This window comes from Passer domesticus, unplaced genomic scaffold, assembly GCF_036417665.1.
Source record: "Passer domesticus isolate bPasDom1 unplaced genomic scaffold, bPasDom1.hap1 HAP1_SCAFFOLD_196, whole genome shotgun sequence".
Classification (NCBI taxonomy): domain Eukaryota; kingdom Metazoa; phylum Chordata; class Aves; order Passeriformes; family Passeridae; genus Passer; species Passer domesticus.
Window position 1 is genome coordinate 42129 of NW_026989977.1, and position 15457 is coordinate 57585.

At 49.9% G+C, this 15457-nt stretch overlaps 1 protein-coding gene across 1 annotated transcript; it reads right to left on the reverse strand.

Moving 5' to 3' along the window:
* Positions 1-1938: 1938 nt before the first annotated feature.
* LOC135292084 (SH3 domain-binding protein 5-like) lies at positions 1939-13846 on the reverse strand. Its single transcript, XM_064406323.1, is given in 8 exon segments — positions 1939-2512; positions 4675-4809; positions 4811-4849; positions 7049-7210; positions 9086-9214; positions 11014-11076; positions 11906-12103; positions 13437-13846. Coding segments are annotated over 8 exon segments (1281 nt in total). The 5' UTR covers positions 13569-13846; the 3' UTR covers positions 1939-2089.
* Between the last annotated feature and the right edge of the window lie 1611 nt (positions 13847-15457).

Consider the following 15457-nt stretch of genomic DNA (forward strand, 5'->3'; position numbering starts at 1 on the left):
CTTGAAATCTTTTGAGATTTCCTTGGGACTTTTGGGATTTCCTTGGGGTTTTATGGGATTTCCTTGGAATTTTTGGGGACTTTTTGGGATTTCTCAATTTTTCAGGATTTTCTTGGAATTTTTGGGATTTCCAAAGGGTTTTGTGGGATTTCCTTGGAATATTTTGGAACTTTTTGGGATTTCCTTGAAATTTTTTGGGATTTCCTTGGGATTTCTCAGATTTCCCAGGATTTTATGGGATTCCCTTGGAATTTTTGGGGATTTCCTTGGGATTTCCCAGGATTTTGTGGATTTCCTTGGAGTTTTTGGGATTTCTTTAGGACTTTTTGGAATTTTCCAGACTTCCCAAGACTTTGCAGGACTCCCTTTAGAATTTTTTTGGGATTTCCTCGGGATTTCCCAGGATTTTGTGGGATTTCCTTGGGATTTCTCAGATTTCCCAGGATTTTGTGGGATTCCCTTGGAATTTTTGGGATTTCCTTGGGATTTCTGAAATTTTTCAGGTTTTCCTTGAAATTTTTTGCGATTCCCTTGGGATTTCCCAGGACTTTTTGGGATTTCCTTGGGACTTTATGGGATTCCCTTGGAATTTTTCGGGATTTCCTTGAATTTTTTTTTTGGGATTTCCTCGGGATCCTCAAATTTTTCAGGATCTCTTTGGAATTTTTTGGGATTTCCTTGGGACTTTTTGGGATTTCCTTGAAATTTTTTGGGATTTCCTTGGCATTCCTCAGATTTCCCAAGATTTTATGGGATTCCTTGAATTTTGTGGGATTTCCTTGGGATTTCTCAGGATTTTGTGGGATTTCCCGGGACTTTTTGGGATTGTCCAGATTTCCCAAGACTTTATAGGATTCCCTTGGAAATTTTTGGGATTTCCTTGAAATTTTTTTGGGATTTCCTTGGGACTTTTTGGATTTTCCAGATTTCCCAAGACTTTATGGATTCCCTTGGAATTTTTTGGATTTCTTGAAATTTTTTGGGATTCCCTTGGAATTTTTTCGGATTTCCTTGGGACTTTTTGGGATTTCCTTGGGACTTTTTGGGATTCTCCAGACTTCCCAAGCCTTCCCGTGACTCCCTCGGAATTTTCCCGGGGTTTCCCCCCTCGGCATTCCCTGGATTTCCCCCGTTCCCTCACAGGCTGACGCTCCCGGTGGTGCCGAAAGCCGCGGGGCCTCTCCCGGCCCTCCCCCAGCTCCTCGCTGTGGCAGGCTCAGCGCGTCCGCAATTCCCGAAATTCCCGGAATTCCCGACAAATGCTCCACGGAGTCGAACTTCTGCAGGTCCGAGGCGATGGTCTGCAGGCTCAGCAGCGACAGCGAATCCCCAGAGCTGCAGATTTCCCGCGGAATTCCGGGCGCTTCCGACGGAATCCCGGCGATTTCCGGCAGAAATCCGGAATTCCGCACCTCCCCGGGGGGAGCGCGCCGGAATTTTTGGGGTTCTCGTTGGGAATTCCAAGGATTTCCCTTGGAATTCCGGGAATTCCGCAGGTTCCACAGGAGGTGGAAGCTGGAATTTTTGGGGGAGCTGGAATTTTTGGGGTTTTCCGTGAAATTTCCAGGATTTTCGCTGAAATTTCCGGATTTTCTCTTGGAATTCCAGGAATTTCGGGGTTTTCTCTCGGAATTCCAGGAATTTCGGGGTTTTGTCTTGAATTCCGCCCATTCCAGCCAGGATTTCACCAGGAATTCCAAGATTTTCGCTGGGAATTCCGGGGTTTTCTCTCAGAATTCCAGGAATTCTCGTTCTGGCCGGGATTTCTCTGGGATTATCAGGAATTTCAGTCGGAATTCCGAGATTTTGGCCCGGAATTCCGGGAATTCTTCCCGTTCCAGCCGAGATTTCAGTGGAAAATCCAGGATTTTCACCGGGAATTCCGAGATTTCCGCTTGGAATTCCGGGGATTTCTCCAGGAATTCTGTGGTTTCCTCTTGGAATTCCAGGAATTTCTCCGGGAATTCCGTGAACTTCAGAGTTTTCTCTTGGAATTCCAGGGATTTCTTCAGGAATTCCATTATTTTCTCTTGGAATTCCAGGGATTTCTCTGGGAATTCTGTGATTTTCTCTCGGAATTCCAGGGATTTCACCAGGAATTCTGCGGTTTTCTCTCGGAATTCCGGGGATTTTCTCCACAGATTTTGGCATTTTCTCTCGGAATTCCAGGGATTTCTCCAGGAATTCTGTAATTTTCTCCGGGAATTCCGAGGTTTTCTCCAGGAATTCCGTGGTTTTCTCCACGAATTTTGGGGGTTTTCTCCGGGAATTCCGCGGTTTTCTCCGGGAATTCCGAGGTTTTCCCTGGGAATCCCGGGGATTTCGGGGTTGCCGGTGCCGCCCTCGGCGCCCAGGGGGTTTTCCCGGAGTTTTTTTCCTCCGCAGGATCCTCTGGAAGCGGCGGGCGTGGATCTCCTCGCTGATCTGCTCCAGGTTCCGCAGCGCCACCGCGTAGCGCAGCTTGGCCTGGGACAACGGCGGATTCCAGGGAGTTCACCCGGGATTTGTGCTCCTGGGGAAGGGGAAAAGTTGGAAATCCGTGAAAATTCAGGGAATGGCCAAAAAATCCGGGAGAAAATTGGTGAAAATTTGGCGAAAATCGGTGAAAATTTGGCGAAAATATGTAAAAAAAAGGGTTAAAATCTATTTTAAAAATGGGTTTAATCCCTAAAAATTCCAAGGAATTCTTAAAAATTCCCAGTGCTCCCAGTTCCTCCCAGTACACCCAGTTCCCTCCCAGTGGCTCCCAGTGCTCCCAGTCCCTCCCAGTTCCCTCCCAGTGCTCCCAGTCCATCCCAGTTCCCTCCCAGTCCTTCCAAACTCTGACAAAATCCTTTGCTCGTATCACTCCCAGTCCCTTTCCAGTCCCTCCCAGTGCTCCCAGTCCCTCCCAGTGCTCCCAGTCCCTCCCCGTGCATCCCAGTCCATCCCAGTTCCCTTTTTACCTCCAAGTTCTTCTCCAATCCTTCTCTCCCAGTGCTCCCAGTCCCTTTCCAGTCCCTCCCAGTGCTCCCAGTACCCCCAGTATCCAACCAAACTGGGACTCCCAGTCCCTTTCCAGTCCCTCCCAGTGCTCCCAGTCCCTCCCAGTGCTCCCAGTCCCTCCCAGTGCTCCCAGTCCCTCTCCCAGTGGCCCAAACTGGTCCCAGTGCCCCTCCCAGTCCATCCCAGTGCTCCCAGTACCTCGAGGCGCTGGTTGAACTGGGCCTTGAGCTCGAAGTAGGGCCGGCTCCCAGTGCTCCCAGTATCCAGCCCAAACTGGGACTCCCAGTCCCTCCCAGTGCTCCCAGTCCCTCCCAGTACTCCCAGTTTTACCTCCAAGTTCTTCTCAGATCCTTCTCTCTCATCACTCCCAGTGCTCCCAGTACCCCCCAGTATCCGACCCAAACTGGGACTCCCAGTCCTTCCCAGTCCATCCCAGTCCCTCCCAGTGCTCCCAGACCATCCCAGTGCTCCCAGTCCATCCCAGTTCCCTCTTTACCTCCAAGATCTTCTCCAATCCTTCTGTCCCAGTGCTCCCAGTCCCTTTCCAGTCCCTCCCAGTGCTCCCAGTACCCCCCAGTATCCGACCAAACTGGGACTCCCAGTCCCTCCCAGTCCATCCCAGTCCCTCCCAGTGCTCCCAGACCATCCAGTGCTCCCAGTCCCTCCCAGTGCTCCCAGTACCCCCCAGTATCCAACCAAACTGGGACTCCCACTCCTCCCAGTTCCCTCCCAGTGCTCCCAGTTCCCTCTTTACCTCTAAGATCTTCTCAGCTCCTTCTCTCCCAGTGCTCCCAGTCCCTTTTCCAGTCCCTCCCAGTGCTCCCAGTATCCACTCCAATCCATCTCCCAGTGGCCCAAACTGGTCCAGTGCCCCTCCCAGTCCCTCCCAGTGCTCCCAGTCCCCTCCCAGTTCATGCCAGCCCATCCCAGTTTGCTCCCAGTTCCTCTTTTCCTCCAAGATCTTCTCCAATTCTTCTCTCTCATCACTCCCAGTCCCTTCCAGTGCTCCCAGTACCCCCAGTATCCAACCCAACTGGAACTCCCAGTCCCTCCCAGTTCCCTCCTGGTCCATCCCAGTCCCTCCCAGTACTCCTAGTCCATCCCAGTGCCTCTCCCAGTGCTCCCAGTTCCCTCTTTACCTCCAAGATCTCCTCAGCTCCTTCTCTCCCAGTGCTCCCAGTCCCTTTCCAGTCCCTCCCACTGCTCCCAGTCCCTCTCCCAGTGCCCCAAACTGGTCCCAGTGCCCCTCCCAGTGCTCCCAGTACCTCGAGGCGCTGGTTGAACTGGGCCTTGAGCTCGAAGTAGGGCCGGCTCCCAGTGCTCCCAGTACCCCCAGTATCCAACCAAACTGGGACTCCCAGTCCATCCCAGTCCCTCCCAGCTCATCCCAGTCCATCCCCAGTGCCTCTCCCAGTGCTCCCAGTCCCTCCCAGTGCTCCCAGTTCCCTCTTTACCTCCAAGATCATCTCAGCTCCTTCTCTCCCAGTGCTCCCAGTCCCTTTCCAGTCCCTCCCAGTGCTCCCAGTCCCTCCCCAGTGCTCCAGTTCCCTCTTTACCTCCAAGATCATCTCCAGTCCTTCTCTCCCAGTGCTCCCAGTCCTTTCCAGTCCCTCCCAGTGCTCCCAGTTCCCTCCCAGTGCCCCAAACTGGTCCCAGTGCCCCCTCCCAGTGCTCCCAGTGCTCCCAGTACTCGAGGCGCTGGTTGAACTGGGCCTTGAGCTCGAAGTAGGGCCGGCTGCGGGCGATGTCGCGCCGCAGCGATTTCTGCAGCCGCTGCACCTCGGCCTCGGCCTCCTGGCACAGCCGCGTCACGCGCTGGTGCTCCCCGCTCGCTCCAGAGCCGCTCCTGCTCCGCCTCGTTCACCTGCAATTCCAGAGAGGCCGGAATTCCCAACGGGAAGGGAGGATCCAGAGGAATCAGCAAAAAACCCCGCGAAAATCGGGGCGAAAATTGGGTGAAAAACGGCAAAAAAAATGGCGAAAAACGGCTCTCGGAAATGGCTCAAAATCGGCCAAAAAATTGGCGGAATTTGGGGTTGGGAATAGAGGAAATCTTGGAAAAATTGTTGGGAATGAGGGAAATTCCTGGAAAATTGTTGGGAATGGAGAAAATCCCAGAAATTCCCCAAAAAAACCCTGTGAAAATCGGGCGAAAATTGGGTGATTAAAATAGCCAAAAATGGCAAAATGGCAAAAAAAGACCCAAAATTTGTTGGGATTTGGGGTTGGGAATGGAGGAAATCCTGGAAAAATTGTTGGGAATGAGGGAAATTCCTGGAAAATTGTTGGGAATGGAAGAAATCCCCAAATTTCCCAAAAAAACCCCGTGAAAATTGGGTGAAAATTGGGTGAAAAATGGCCAAAAAAGGCAAAAAACGGCAAAAAAAGACCCAAAATTTGTTGGGATTTGGGGTTGGGAATGGAGGAAATCCTGGAAAAATTGTTGGGAATGAGGGAAATTCCTGGAAAATTCTTGGGAATGGAGGAAATCCCAAAATTTCGCAAAAAAACCCCGCAAAAATTGGAGTGAAAATTGGGTGAAAAACGGCAAAAAACGGTGAAAAACCAGCTCGGAAATGGCTCAAAATCGGCCAAAAATTTGTTGGGATTTCGGTTTGGGAATGAAGGAAATCCTGGAAAAATTGTTGGGAATGAAGGAAATTCTGGAAAATTGTTGGGAATGGAGAAAATCCCAGAATTTCGCAAAAACCCCCGCAAAAATCGGGTGAAAAATGGCAAAAAAGGGCAAAAAAAACTGTGAAAAAATGGTTCTGAAATGGGTCAAAATCGGCCAAAAATTTGGGGGTGTTTGGAGCTAGGAATGGAGGAAATCCTGGAAAAATTGTTGGGAATGAGGGAAATTCCTGGAAAATTGTTGGGAATGGAAGAAATCCCAAAATTTCCCAAAAAACCCCGTTGGAAATTGGGTGAAAAAGGGCGAAAACGGCCAAAAATGGAAAAAAATTGGCAAAAAAGGGCAAAAAAAGACCCAAATTTGTTGGGATTTGGGGTTGGGAATGGAGGAAATCCTGGAAAAAATTGTTGGGAATGAGGGAAATTCCTGGGAAATTCTTGGGAATTGAGAAAATCCCAAAAATAAAAGGTTTAAAAATGGAAAAATTAAAAAAAAAAAGGCTCAGGAATCAGGAAATAGACACAAAATAACCCCAAAAAAACCTGAAAAATTCCAAGTTTTTCTCCAACCCATCCAGAACCTTCTCCAAATCTGGTTCCACCTTCTCCAAACCTTCTCCATCCATCCCAAACCCCATCCCACCTTCTCCAAACCCCATCCCACCCTTCTCCAATTCCATTCCCACCTTCTCCAATCCTTGTTCACCTTCTCAAAATTCCATCCCACCTTCTCCAAACCCCATCCCACCTTCTCCAAACCCCATCCCACCTTCTCCAATCCCCATCCCACCCTTCTCCAAACTCCATCCCACCTCCTCCAAACTTTCTGCAACTCATCCCAAACCTTCTCCATCCATCCCAAACCCCATCTCACCTTCTCCAAACATCGTTCCACCTTCTCCAAACCCCATCCCACCAATCCCAAACCTCCTCCCACAATCCCAAACCCCATCCCACCTTCTCCAATCCCCATCCCACCTTCTCCCAACCCCATCCCACCTTCTCCAAACCCCATCCCACCAATCCCAAACCCCATCCCACCTTCTCCAAACCCCATCCCACCAATCCCAACCCTTCTCCACCCATCCCAACCCTTCTCCATCCATCCCAAACCCCATCCCACCTTCTCCAATCCCCATCCCACCCATCCCAACCCTTCTCCATCCATCTCAAACCCCCAATCCCACCACCTTCTCCAAACCCCATCCCACCTTCTCCAAACCATTCCAAACCTTCTCCAAACCTCGTTCCACCTTCTCCAATTCCATTCCCACCTTCTCCAAACCCCATCCCACCTTCTCCAAACCATTCCAAACCTTCTCCAAACCCCATCCCACCTTCTCCAATCCCCATCCCACCTTCTCCAAACCCCATCCCACCAATCCCAACCCTTCTCCACCCATGCCAGCCCCATCCCCAGGGTTCCCACCTTCCTGGTGGCGTGGTTGAGCATCTCCTGCCAGGTGGGGTCCAGGCGGTTCTTGCCGGTGCCCATGCCCTGCTCGGCCACGAAGACCATCTCGCGCGCCGCGTTGTGCATGCCCACGGCGCGCTCGTAGCGCAGCGCCGCCCGCTGCGTCTCCTGCTGCGCCTGCAACCGCCCACACCGGGAATTCCGGGAATGCCGGAATTCTGGGACACGTTCGGGGTGGGTTGGAGAAGGTGGGATGGGGTTTGGAGAAGGTGGGATGGGGTTTGGAGAAGGTTTGGGATGGCTTGGAGAAGGTGGGATGGGGTTTGGAGAAGGTTTGGAATGGTTTGGAGAAGGTGGGATGGAGTTTGGAGAAGGTGGGACGGGGTTTGGAGAAGGTGGGATAGGGTTTGGAGAAGGTGGGATGGGGTTTGGAGAAGGTGGGATGCAGTTTGGGATGGATGGAGAAGGTTTGGAGAAGGTGGGATGGGGTTTTGGAGAAGGTTTGGAATGGTTTGGAGAAGGTGGGATGGAGTTTGGAGGAGGTGGGATGAGTTTGGAGAAGGTGGGATAGGGTTTGGAGAAGGTGGGATGGGGTTTGGAGAAGGTGGGATGCAGTTTGGGATGGATGGAGAAGGTTTGGAGAAGGTGGGATGGGGTTTGGAGAAGGTGGGATGGGGTTTGGAGAAGGTAGAACAAGGTTTGGAGAAGGTGGCTGCACCTGCAACCGCCCAGAGCCGGGAATTCCGGGAATTTTGGGAATTCTGGGGACACGTTTCGGGGTGGGTTGGGTGGGTGGGAGGGGGTTTAGAGAAGGTGGGATGGGGGTTTGGGATGGATGGAGAAGGTTTGGAGAAGGTGGGATGGGGGTTTGGAGAAGGTGGGATGGGGTTTGGGATGGATGGAGAAGGGTTGGAGAAGGTGGGATGGAGTTTGGAGAAGGTTTGGGATGGTTTGGAGAAGGTGGGATGGAGTTTGGGATGGGTTTAGAGAAGGTTTGGGATTGGTGGGAGGGGGTTTGGAGAAGGTGGAACAAAGATTGGAGAAGGTGGGATGGAGTTGGGATTGGTGGGATGGAGTTTGGAGAAGGTGGGATGGAGTTGGGATTGGTGGGATGGAGTTTGGAGAAGGTGGGATGGGGACTGGAGAAGGTTTGGGATGGTTTGGAGAAGGTGGAAGAAGGTTTTGGAGAAGGTGGGACGGGGTTTGGAGAAGGTGGGATGGGGTTTGGGATGGATGGAGAAGGGTTGGGATGGGTTGGAGAAGGTTTGGAGAAGGTGGGATGAGGTTTGGAGAAGGTGAGATGGGGTTTGGAGAAGCTTTGGAATGGTGTGGAGAAGGTGGGATGGGGGTTTGGGATGGATGGAGAAGGGTTGGAGAAGGTGGGATGGGGTTTGGGATGGATGGAGAAGGTTTGGGATGGGTTGGAGAAGGTTTGGGATGGATGGAGAAGGGTTGGAGAAGGTGGGATGGTGTTTGGGATGGATGGAGAAGGTTTGGGATGGGTTGGAGAAGGTTTGGGATGGATGGAGAAGGGTTGGAGAAGGTGGGATGGGGTTTGGAGAAGGTGGGATGGGGTTTGGGGATGGATGGAGAAGGTTTGGGATGGGTTGGAGAAGGTTTGGGATGGATGGAGAAGGGTTGGAGAAGGTGGGATGGTGTTTGGGATGGATGGAGAAGGTTTGGGATGGGTTGGAGAAGGTTTGGGATGGATGGAGAAGGGTTGGAGAAGGTGGGATGGGGTTTGGAGAAGGTGGGATGGGGTTTGGGATGGATGGAGAAGGGTTGGAGAAGGTGGGATGGGGTTTGGAGAAGGTCTGGAATGGTTTGGAGAAGGTGGGATGGGGTTTGGGATGGGTTGGAGAAGGTTTGGAGAAGGTGGGAACGACTTCGGGGTGGAAATTCCCATTTTTCCTACAAATTTTAGGAGATTTTTTTTCCATTTTCCCCCCTATTTTCCCCATTTTTTATCCGATTTTCCCCATTTTTTTTTTTGTTTTTCCCCGTTTTTTTCACTTTTTCCCGATTTCCCCGGATTTCGCCCCAATCCCGCACCTCCTTGGCCCTGCGGCGCGCCTCGTAGTAGGGCCGGGCGCGGTCGATGCAGGAGCCCAGCTGGGAGCCCTGCGCGTTCAGGCGCCGCGCCGACTCCGACAGCGCCCGGCGGTAGCGGCAGCGCGCGGCCTGGACAGGGGGGACAAAACCAGTTTGGGACTGGTTTGAACTGGGAGGGACTGGGAAAACCAGTTTGGGGACTGGTTTGAACTGGGAGGGACTGGGAGGGACTCCGACAGCGCCCAGCGGTAGCGGCAGCGCGCGGCCTGGACAGGGGGAGAGACCAGTTTGGGACTGGTTTTGAACTGGGAGGGACTGGGAAAACCAGTTTGGGGACTGGTTTGTACTGGGAGGGACTGGGAAAACCAGTTTGCAACTGGGAGGGACTGGGGAAAACCAGTTTGGGACTGGTTTGGGACTGGTTTGAACTGGTTTGGGCTTGGGAACCAGTTTGGGACTGGTTTGGACTGGGATGGACTGGGAAAACCAGTTTGGGTCTGGTTTGAACTGGGAGGGACTGGGAAAACCAGTTTGGGACTGGTTTGAAACTGGGAGGGACTGGGAAAACCAGTTTGGGACTGGTTTGAACTGGGAGGGACTCCGACAGCGCCCGGCGGTAGCGGCAGCGCACGGCCTGGGGGGGGGGGGAGGGGGGAAGAAACCAGTTTGGGGACTGGGACGGACTGGGAAAACCAGTTTGGGACTGGTTTGGACTGGGAGGGACTGGGATGGACTGGGAAAACCAGTTTGGGAGTGGGAGGGACTGGGGAAACCAGTTTGGGACTGGGGAAAACAGTTTGGGATTGGGAAAATCAGTTTGGGATTGGTTGGGACTGGGAGGGACCAGGAAAACCAGTTTGGGACTGGGACGGACTAGGTTTGGACTGGGAGGAACTGGTTTGGGATTGGCAAAACCAGTTTGGGATTGGGAAAATCAGTCTGGGACTGGTTTGAACTGGTCTGGACTGGTTTGGACTGCGAGTAACTGGGAAAACCAGTTTGGGATTGGGAAAACAGTTTGGATTGGTTTGGGACTGGTTTGGAAAAAAAATCCCATTTTTCCCAATTTTTTCCCAAATTTTCCCCATTTCTGCCTCAAACCCCCCTCCCAGTCCATCCCAGTCCCTCCCAGTCCCTCCCAGTTCCCTCCCAGTCCCTCCCAGTCCCTCCCAGTCCATCCCCAGTTCCCTCCCAGTCCCTCCCAGTATCCCCCAATCCCCATTTCCCACCAATTTTACCCCCAAAATTCCATTTTTTTCCCAAATTTTTCCCAATTTTTTTCCCATATTTTCCCCATTTTTGCAACAAACCCCTCTCCCAGTCCATCCCAGTTCCCTCCCAGTTCCCTCCAGTCCCTCCCAGTCCATCCCAGTATCCCCAATCCCCATTTCCCATCAATTTTACCCCCAAACTTCCATTTTTTTCCCCAATTTTTACCAATTTTTTCCCAAATTTTCCCCATTTTTGCCCCAAACCCCTCTCCCAGTTCCCTCCCAGTCCATCCAGTTCCCTCCCAGCCCATCCCAGTCCCCTCCCAGTCCCTCCCAGTCCACCCCAGTAACCCCCAGTCCCCATTTCCCATCAATTTTACCCCCAAAATTCCATTTTTTCCCAATTTTCCCCAATTTTTCCCCAATTTTTTCCCAAATTTTCCCCATTTTCGCCCCAAATCCCCTTCCCAGTTCCCTCCCAGTTCCATCCCAGTCCATCCCAGTCCCTCCCAGTTCCATCCCAGTCCCCTCCCAGTCTCTCCCAGTCCCTCCCAGTAACCCCAAATCCCCATTTCCCATCAATTTTACCCCCAAAATTCCATTTTTCCCCAATTTTTTCCCAATTTTTCCCAATTTTTCCCCAAATTTTCCCCATTTTTGCCCCAAATCCCCTTCCCAGTCCCTCCCAGTTGCTCCCAGTCCCTCCCAGTTGCTCACATCCAGCTCCAGCTCCCCCCGGTTGATTTCAGCGTTGGCCTCGTTCAGGTGCTCCAGCTCCTCCTGCAGCCAAAAAATTTGGGATAAAAACCTCAAAAATTGGGAAAAAAAAACTCAAAAAATTCCCTGAATTTGGGGGATCCAAAAAACTGGGAAAAAAGACCCAAAAATTTGGGTTAAAATCATAAAAATTTTGAAAAAGGAGTAAAAAACTCACGAAAAATCTCCCGCAAAATCCAAAATTTTTATGGATTTTTCCCAAAATTCTCCCCAAAAATTCCCCCCAAATCCAAGAAATTTTGGGATTTCCCCTCAAAATTCCCCCCAAATCCCAAAATCCTCCTCAAGAACCCCCAAAATTGCCCAAAAATCCCAAAATTTGGACTCCAAATCCCAAAATTCCGGGGATTTTGCCCAGAAATCATCAAATTTGGACCAAAAATCCCCAAATTTCAGGATTTGCCCCTAAAATTCCAAAATTTTGACTCCAAATCCCTGAAAATCCCAAAATTTGAAGCCCAAACCCCCAAAAATAAGAAAAATTCCTCAAAAATCCAAATTTTTTCAGGGATTTTCCCTCCAAAACCCCAAAATTCCCACCCCAACCCCCCAAAATATGAAAAAAATCGTCAAAAATCCAAATTTTTCAGGGACTTTTCATCCAAAACCCCAAAATTTTCACCCCAAACCCTCACAAAAGTAAAAAAAAAATTCTCAAAAATCAAAATTTTTCTGGGATTTTCCTTCTAAAACTCCAAAATTTTCACCCCAAACCCCCAAAAATTCCTCAAAAATCCAAATTTTTCTGGGATTTTCCCTCCAAAACCCCAAAATTCCCACCCCAAACCCCCCCAAAATCCCGAAATTTGGGGGTTTTGCCCCAAATTCCCACCTGGATCCGGGGGTCCAGCTCTTCCTCCTCCTCTTCCTCGTCCTCCTCCTCCTCCTTGGGGGGATTCCCGGGATTTTCCGAATCCCCCATTTTGGGATCCCCCCAAATTCCAGGGGTCCATCCAAGGGGGGGGAGGGGCCTCAATCCATTTTTTTGGGAATTTTTTGGAAATTTTTGGGGTGTTTGGGATGGGGGGAGCTGAAAAAAAAAGGGGAAAAATTAAAAATTTGGGGGGGTTTTTTGGTGAAATTTGATGGGTTTCAAAGATTTTGGATGGAAATCATGGAATTTTTTTGAGAAATTTGGATAAATTTGGCCAAAATTTCCAATTAAATTCACACTAATTTCCCCTAAATTGTTGAAATTCATTAAAATTCCTAAAAATTCCACAAAATTTTCACAAATATCCCAAAATCCCCTCAGAAATTCCCTCAAATTCTAAAAATTATCCCCAAATCCCCAAAATAATCCCAAAATCCCACAGAATTCCCCCAAATTCCCACAAAATTCCCTCATAAATCCCAACTTTTCCCCCAAAATTCCCTCAAATTCCCCTCATAAATCCTCAATATTCCCACAAAATTCCTCAAAATTCCCTTAAAAAAACCCCAATTCCACTCAAAGATCCCCAAAACTCCCCAAATCCCCCCAAAAAACCCAAAATCCCACAAAATTCCACCAAAATTCCCTCAAATTCCCACAAAATTCCCTCATAAATCCAAATTTTCCCACAAAATTCCCTCAAATTCCCCTCATAAATCCTCAATATTCCCACAAAAATCCACAAAATTCCTCAAAATTTCCTTTAAAAAAAACCCAAAATCCACTCAAAGATCCCTAAAATGAACACGAAACTCCCCAAATCCCAAAAATAATCCCAAAATCCCACCAAATTCCTCAAAATTCCACCAAGATTCCCTCAGAAATCCACAATTTTCCCACAAAATTCCCTCAAAAATCCCAAATTTTCCCACAAAATCCCCTTTTAAAACCCCCCAAATCCCCTCAAATACCCCAAAATCGCCTCAAGGACCCCCAGACCCCCCCAAAAATCCCCAAATTCCCCCAATAATCCCAAAATTCCTCAAAATTCCACCAAAATTCCCTCAAAAATCCAGAATTTTCCCACAAAATTCCTTCAAAAATCCCCAAAATTCCCATAAAATCCCCTTTAAAAACCCCCCAAATCCCCTCAAAGACCCCAAAATCCCCTCAAGGCCCCCCAGACCCCTCCAAATATCCCCAAATTCCCCCAATAATCCCAAAATTCCTCAAAATTCCACCGAAATTCCCTCACAAATCCACAATTTTCCCACAAAATTCCCTCATAAATCCCAAATTTTCCCACAAAAATCCCCCTCAGACCCCCCCAAATCCCCCTCAGACCCCCTCAAACCCCCCCACGGCCACGACCCCACAAACCCCTTCAATCCCCCCGACCCTCGACCCCCAAAATTCCCAAATTTCCCTCAGAATTCCCAAAAAATTCCCGAATTTCCCCCAAATCCCGCCCCCCCCGGCCTGTGTTTACCCCCCGCTCCGCCACCGCTGAGGGGCCGCTCCCCCACCGGAACCGGAAGTTCGCCTCAGACTCCTCCTGCCGTACAACATGGCGGCGCCCACTGCGCATTATAAACCCCGGCATTTCCGCCGTTCTCCCCATTCCCCGTGGGTTTAAATCGGTGACGAGGGTTACACGGTTGTGGCGGATCCGTCTCGCCCGGTTTGACAGCGATTTGCAGTAAAAATTCCTTCAAAATACCACCGGGATTGATGCTTAGGTGCCGCCATCTTGTTAAACGTCTACGCCGCGCCTCAAGATGGCGGTGAAGCCACGGGGAGGTTGGACGGAACCACTCAAAATTAGAGGAGGGAAGCAGCCTCGAGCCCTCCAGAGTTTATTAAACCCTCTCAGACATCTCCAAGTCCCCCCCTTGCTCATTTCAAACTTGGGTTCACCCTCAGTTCCCGCGCCTCTCCCACACCGGAAAAGGAAGAGCCGCCATCTTCCTCTTGCCGTACAACATGGCGGCTCCCTCCGCTATCCGTATCTCCGCCTCCCGCTCGTTTCCCGGGAGCTCAAATCGGTCCCGGGGGTGAAACCGGTGCCGACAAAGCTGTCGGGCTCGGTTTGGTCCCGGTTCGGTTTGAAACGCGGCGAGAAACAGCGGCGGGAGCGTTGCGTGGGTGCCGCCATCTTGTGTTACGGCACCGCCGCGCCTCAAGATGGCGGCGGGGGGCGTCGGCGCCATTTTGAATTTCTTTGATTAATTTTTAATTTATTTACATTAAATTGTTTCAATTTTTTAATTAATCGAATTTGGTTTTATTTTATCAATTTTGTTAATCTCATGGCGGAATTCCGGATTCAGCGGGAATTGGGATCGCCCTCGTTTTTTTCCCAAATCCCGCCCCTTTTTTCCCAAATCCCGCCTTTTTAACCCAAAATCCCTCATTTTCTCCAAAATCCCTCCTGTTTTCCCAAATCCCGCCTTTTCCCCCTCCTCCTTTTCCAAAATCCCGCCCCAAAAAGTAAAATATCGGAATTAATCCCCAAATTCCGTGTCGGGATTCCCAGGAAGTCCAGGGGGTCTTTTTGGGGTGGGAATGACCAAAAAAAGTGGAATTTTGGGGTTGGAATGAGGAAAAAAACTTGGATTTGGGGATGGAATGACTGAAAAATGTGGGAATTTAGGGCAGGATTTTAGGATCTCTGAAAACAAACAAATCTTGCCCAAAAAACTCAAAAGTCCCCCTCAAAAGTCCCCAAATCCCCCTAAAAGCACCCTGAATTCCAGAGGTTTGCACCAAATTCTCCCCAAAACCCCCAAAATTCCACTCCAAATCCTCCCAAAATCACAAAATTCCCCCCTAAAAGCCCAGAATCCTCTCAAAAATCCCAAAATCCCCCCTAAAATGCAAAATTCGTCTGACAATTCCCCCAAATCTCCCTCAGAACCCCCAAAATCCTTCCCAAAACGTCAAAATTCCCCCCAAATTCCAAATATTCCCCCAAAAAATCCAAATTTTCCCCCAAAAATCCAAAATTCTCCCGCCAAATCCCCCAAAAATCCCAAAATTCCCCCTCAAAACCTGAAAATTCTCCCCTAAACCCCAAAAATCCCCCCCAAATCCCAAAAATCCCCTCAAAAATCCCCTCAAATCCCCCTTAAACCTCAAAATTTCCCCCCAAATCCCAAAAATTCCCCCCAAAATCCAAAATTCTCCCCTCAAATCCCCCCAAAATCCCAAAAATCCCTCTAAAAACCCCAAACCCCCCCAAATCCCCCCAAATCCCCTAAAATTTCCCTCAAATTCCCCCCAAAACCCTAAATTTCCCCTTAAAACCCCAAAATTCCCCCTAAAAACCCCAAAATTTCCCCTAAAAACCCAAATTCCCCCCAAACCCCCAAAATTCTCCCAAAACCCCCCAAAAATCCCAAAATTCCCCCCAAATCCCAAAATTCTCCCCCCAAAAATCCAAAATTCTCCCCCCAAACCCCCCAAAACCCCCAAAATTCCCCTCAAATCCCCCTAAAAACCCCAAAATGC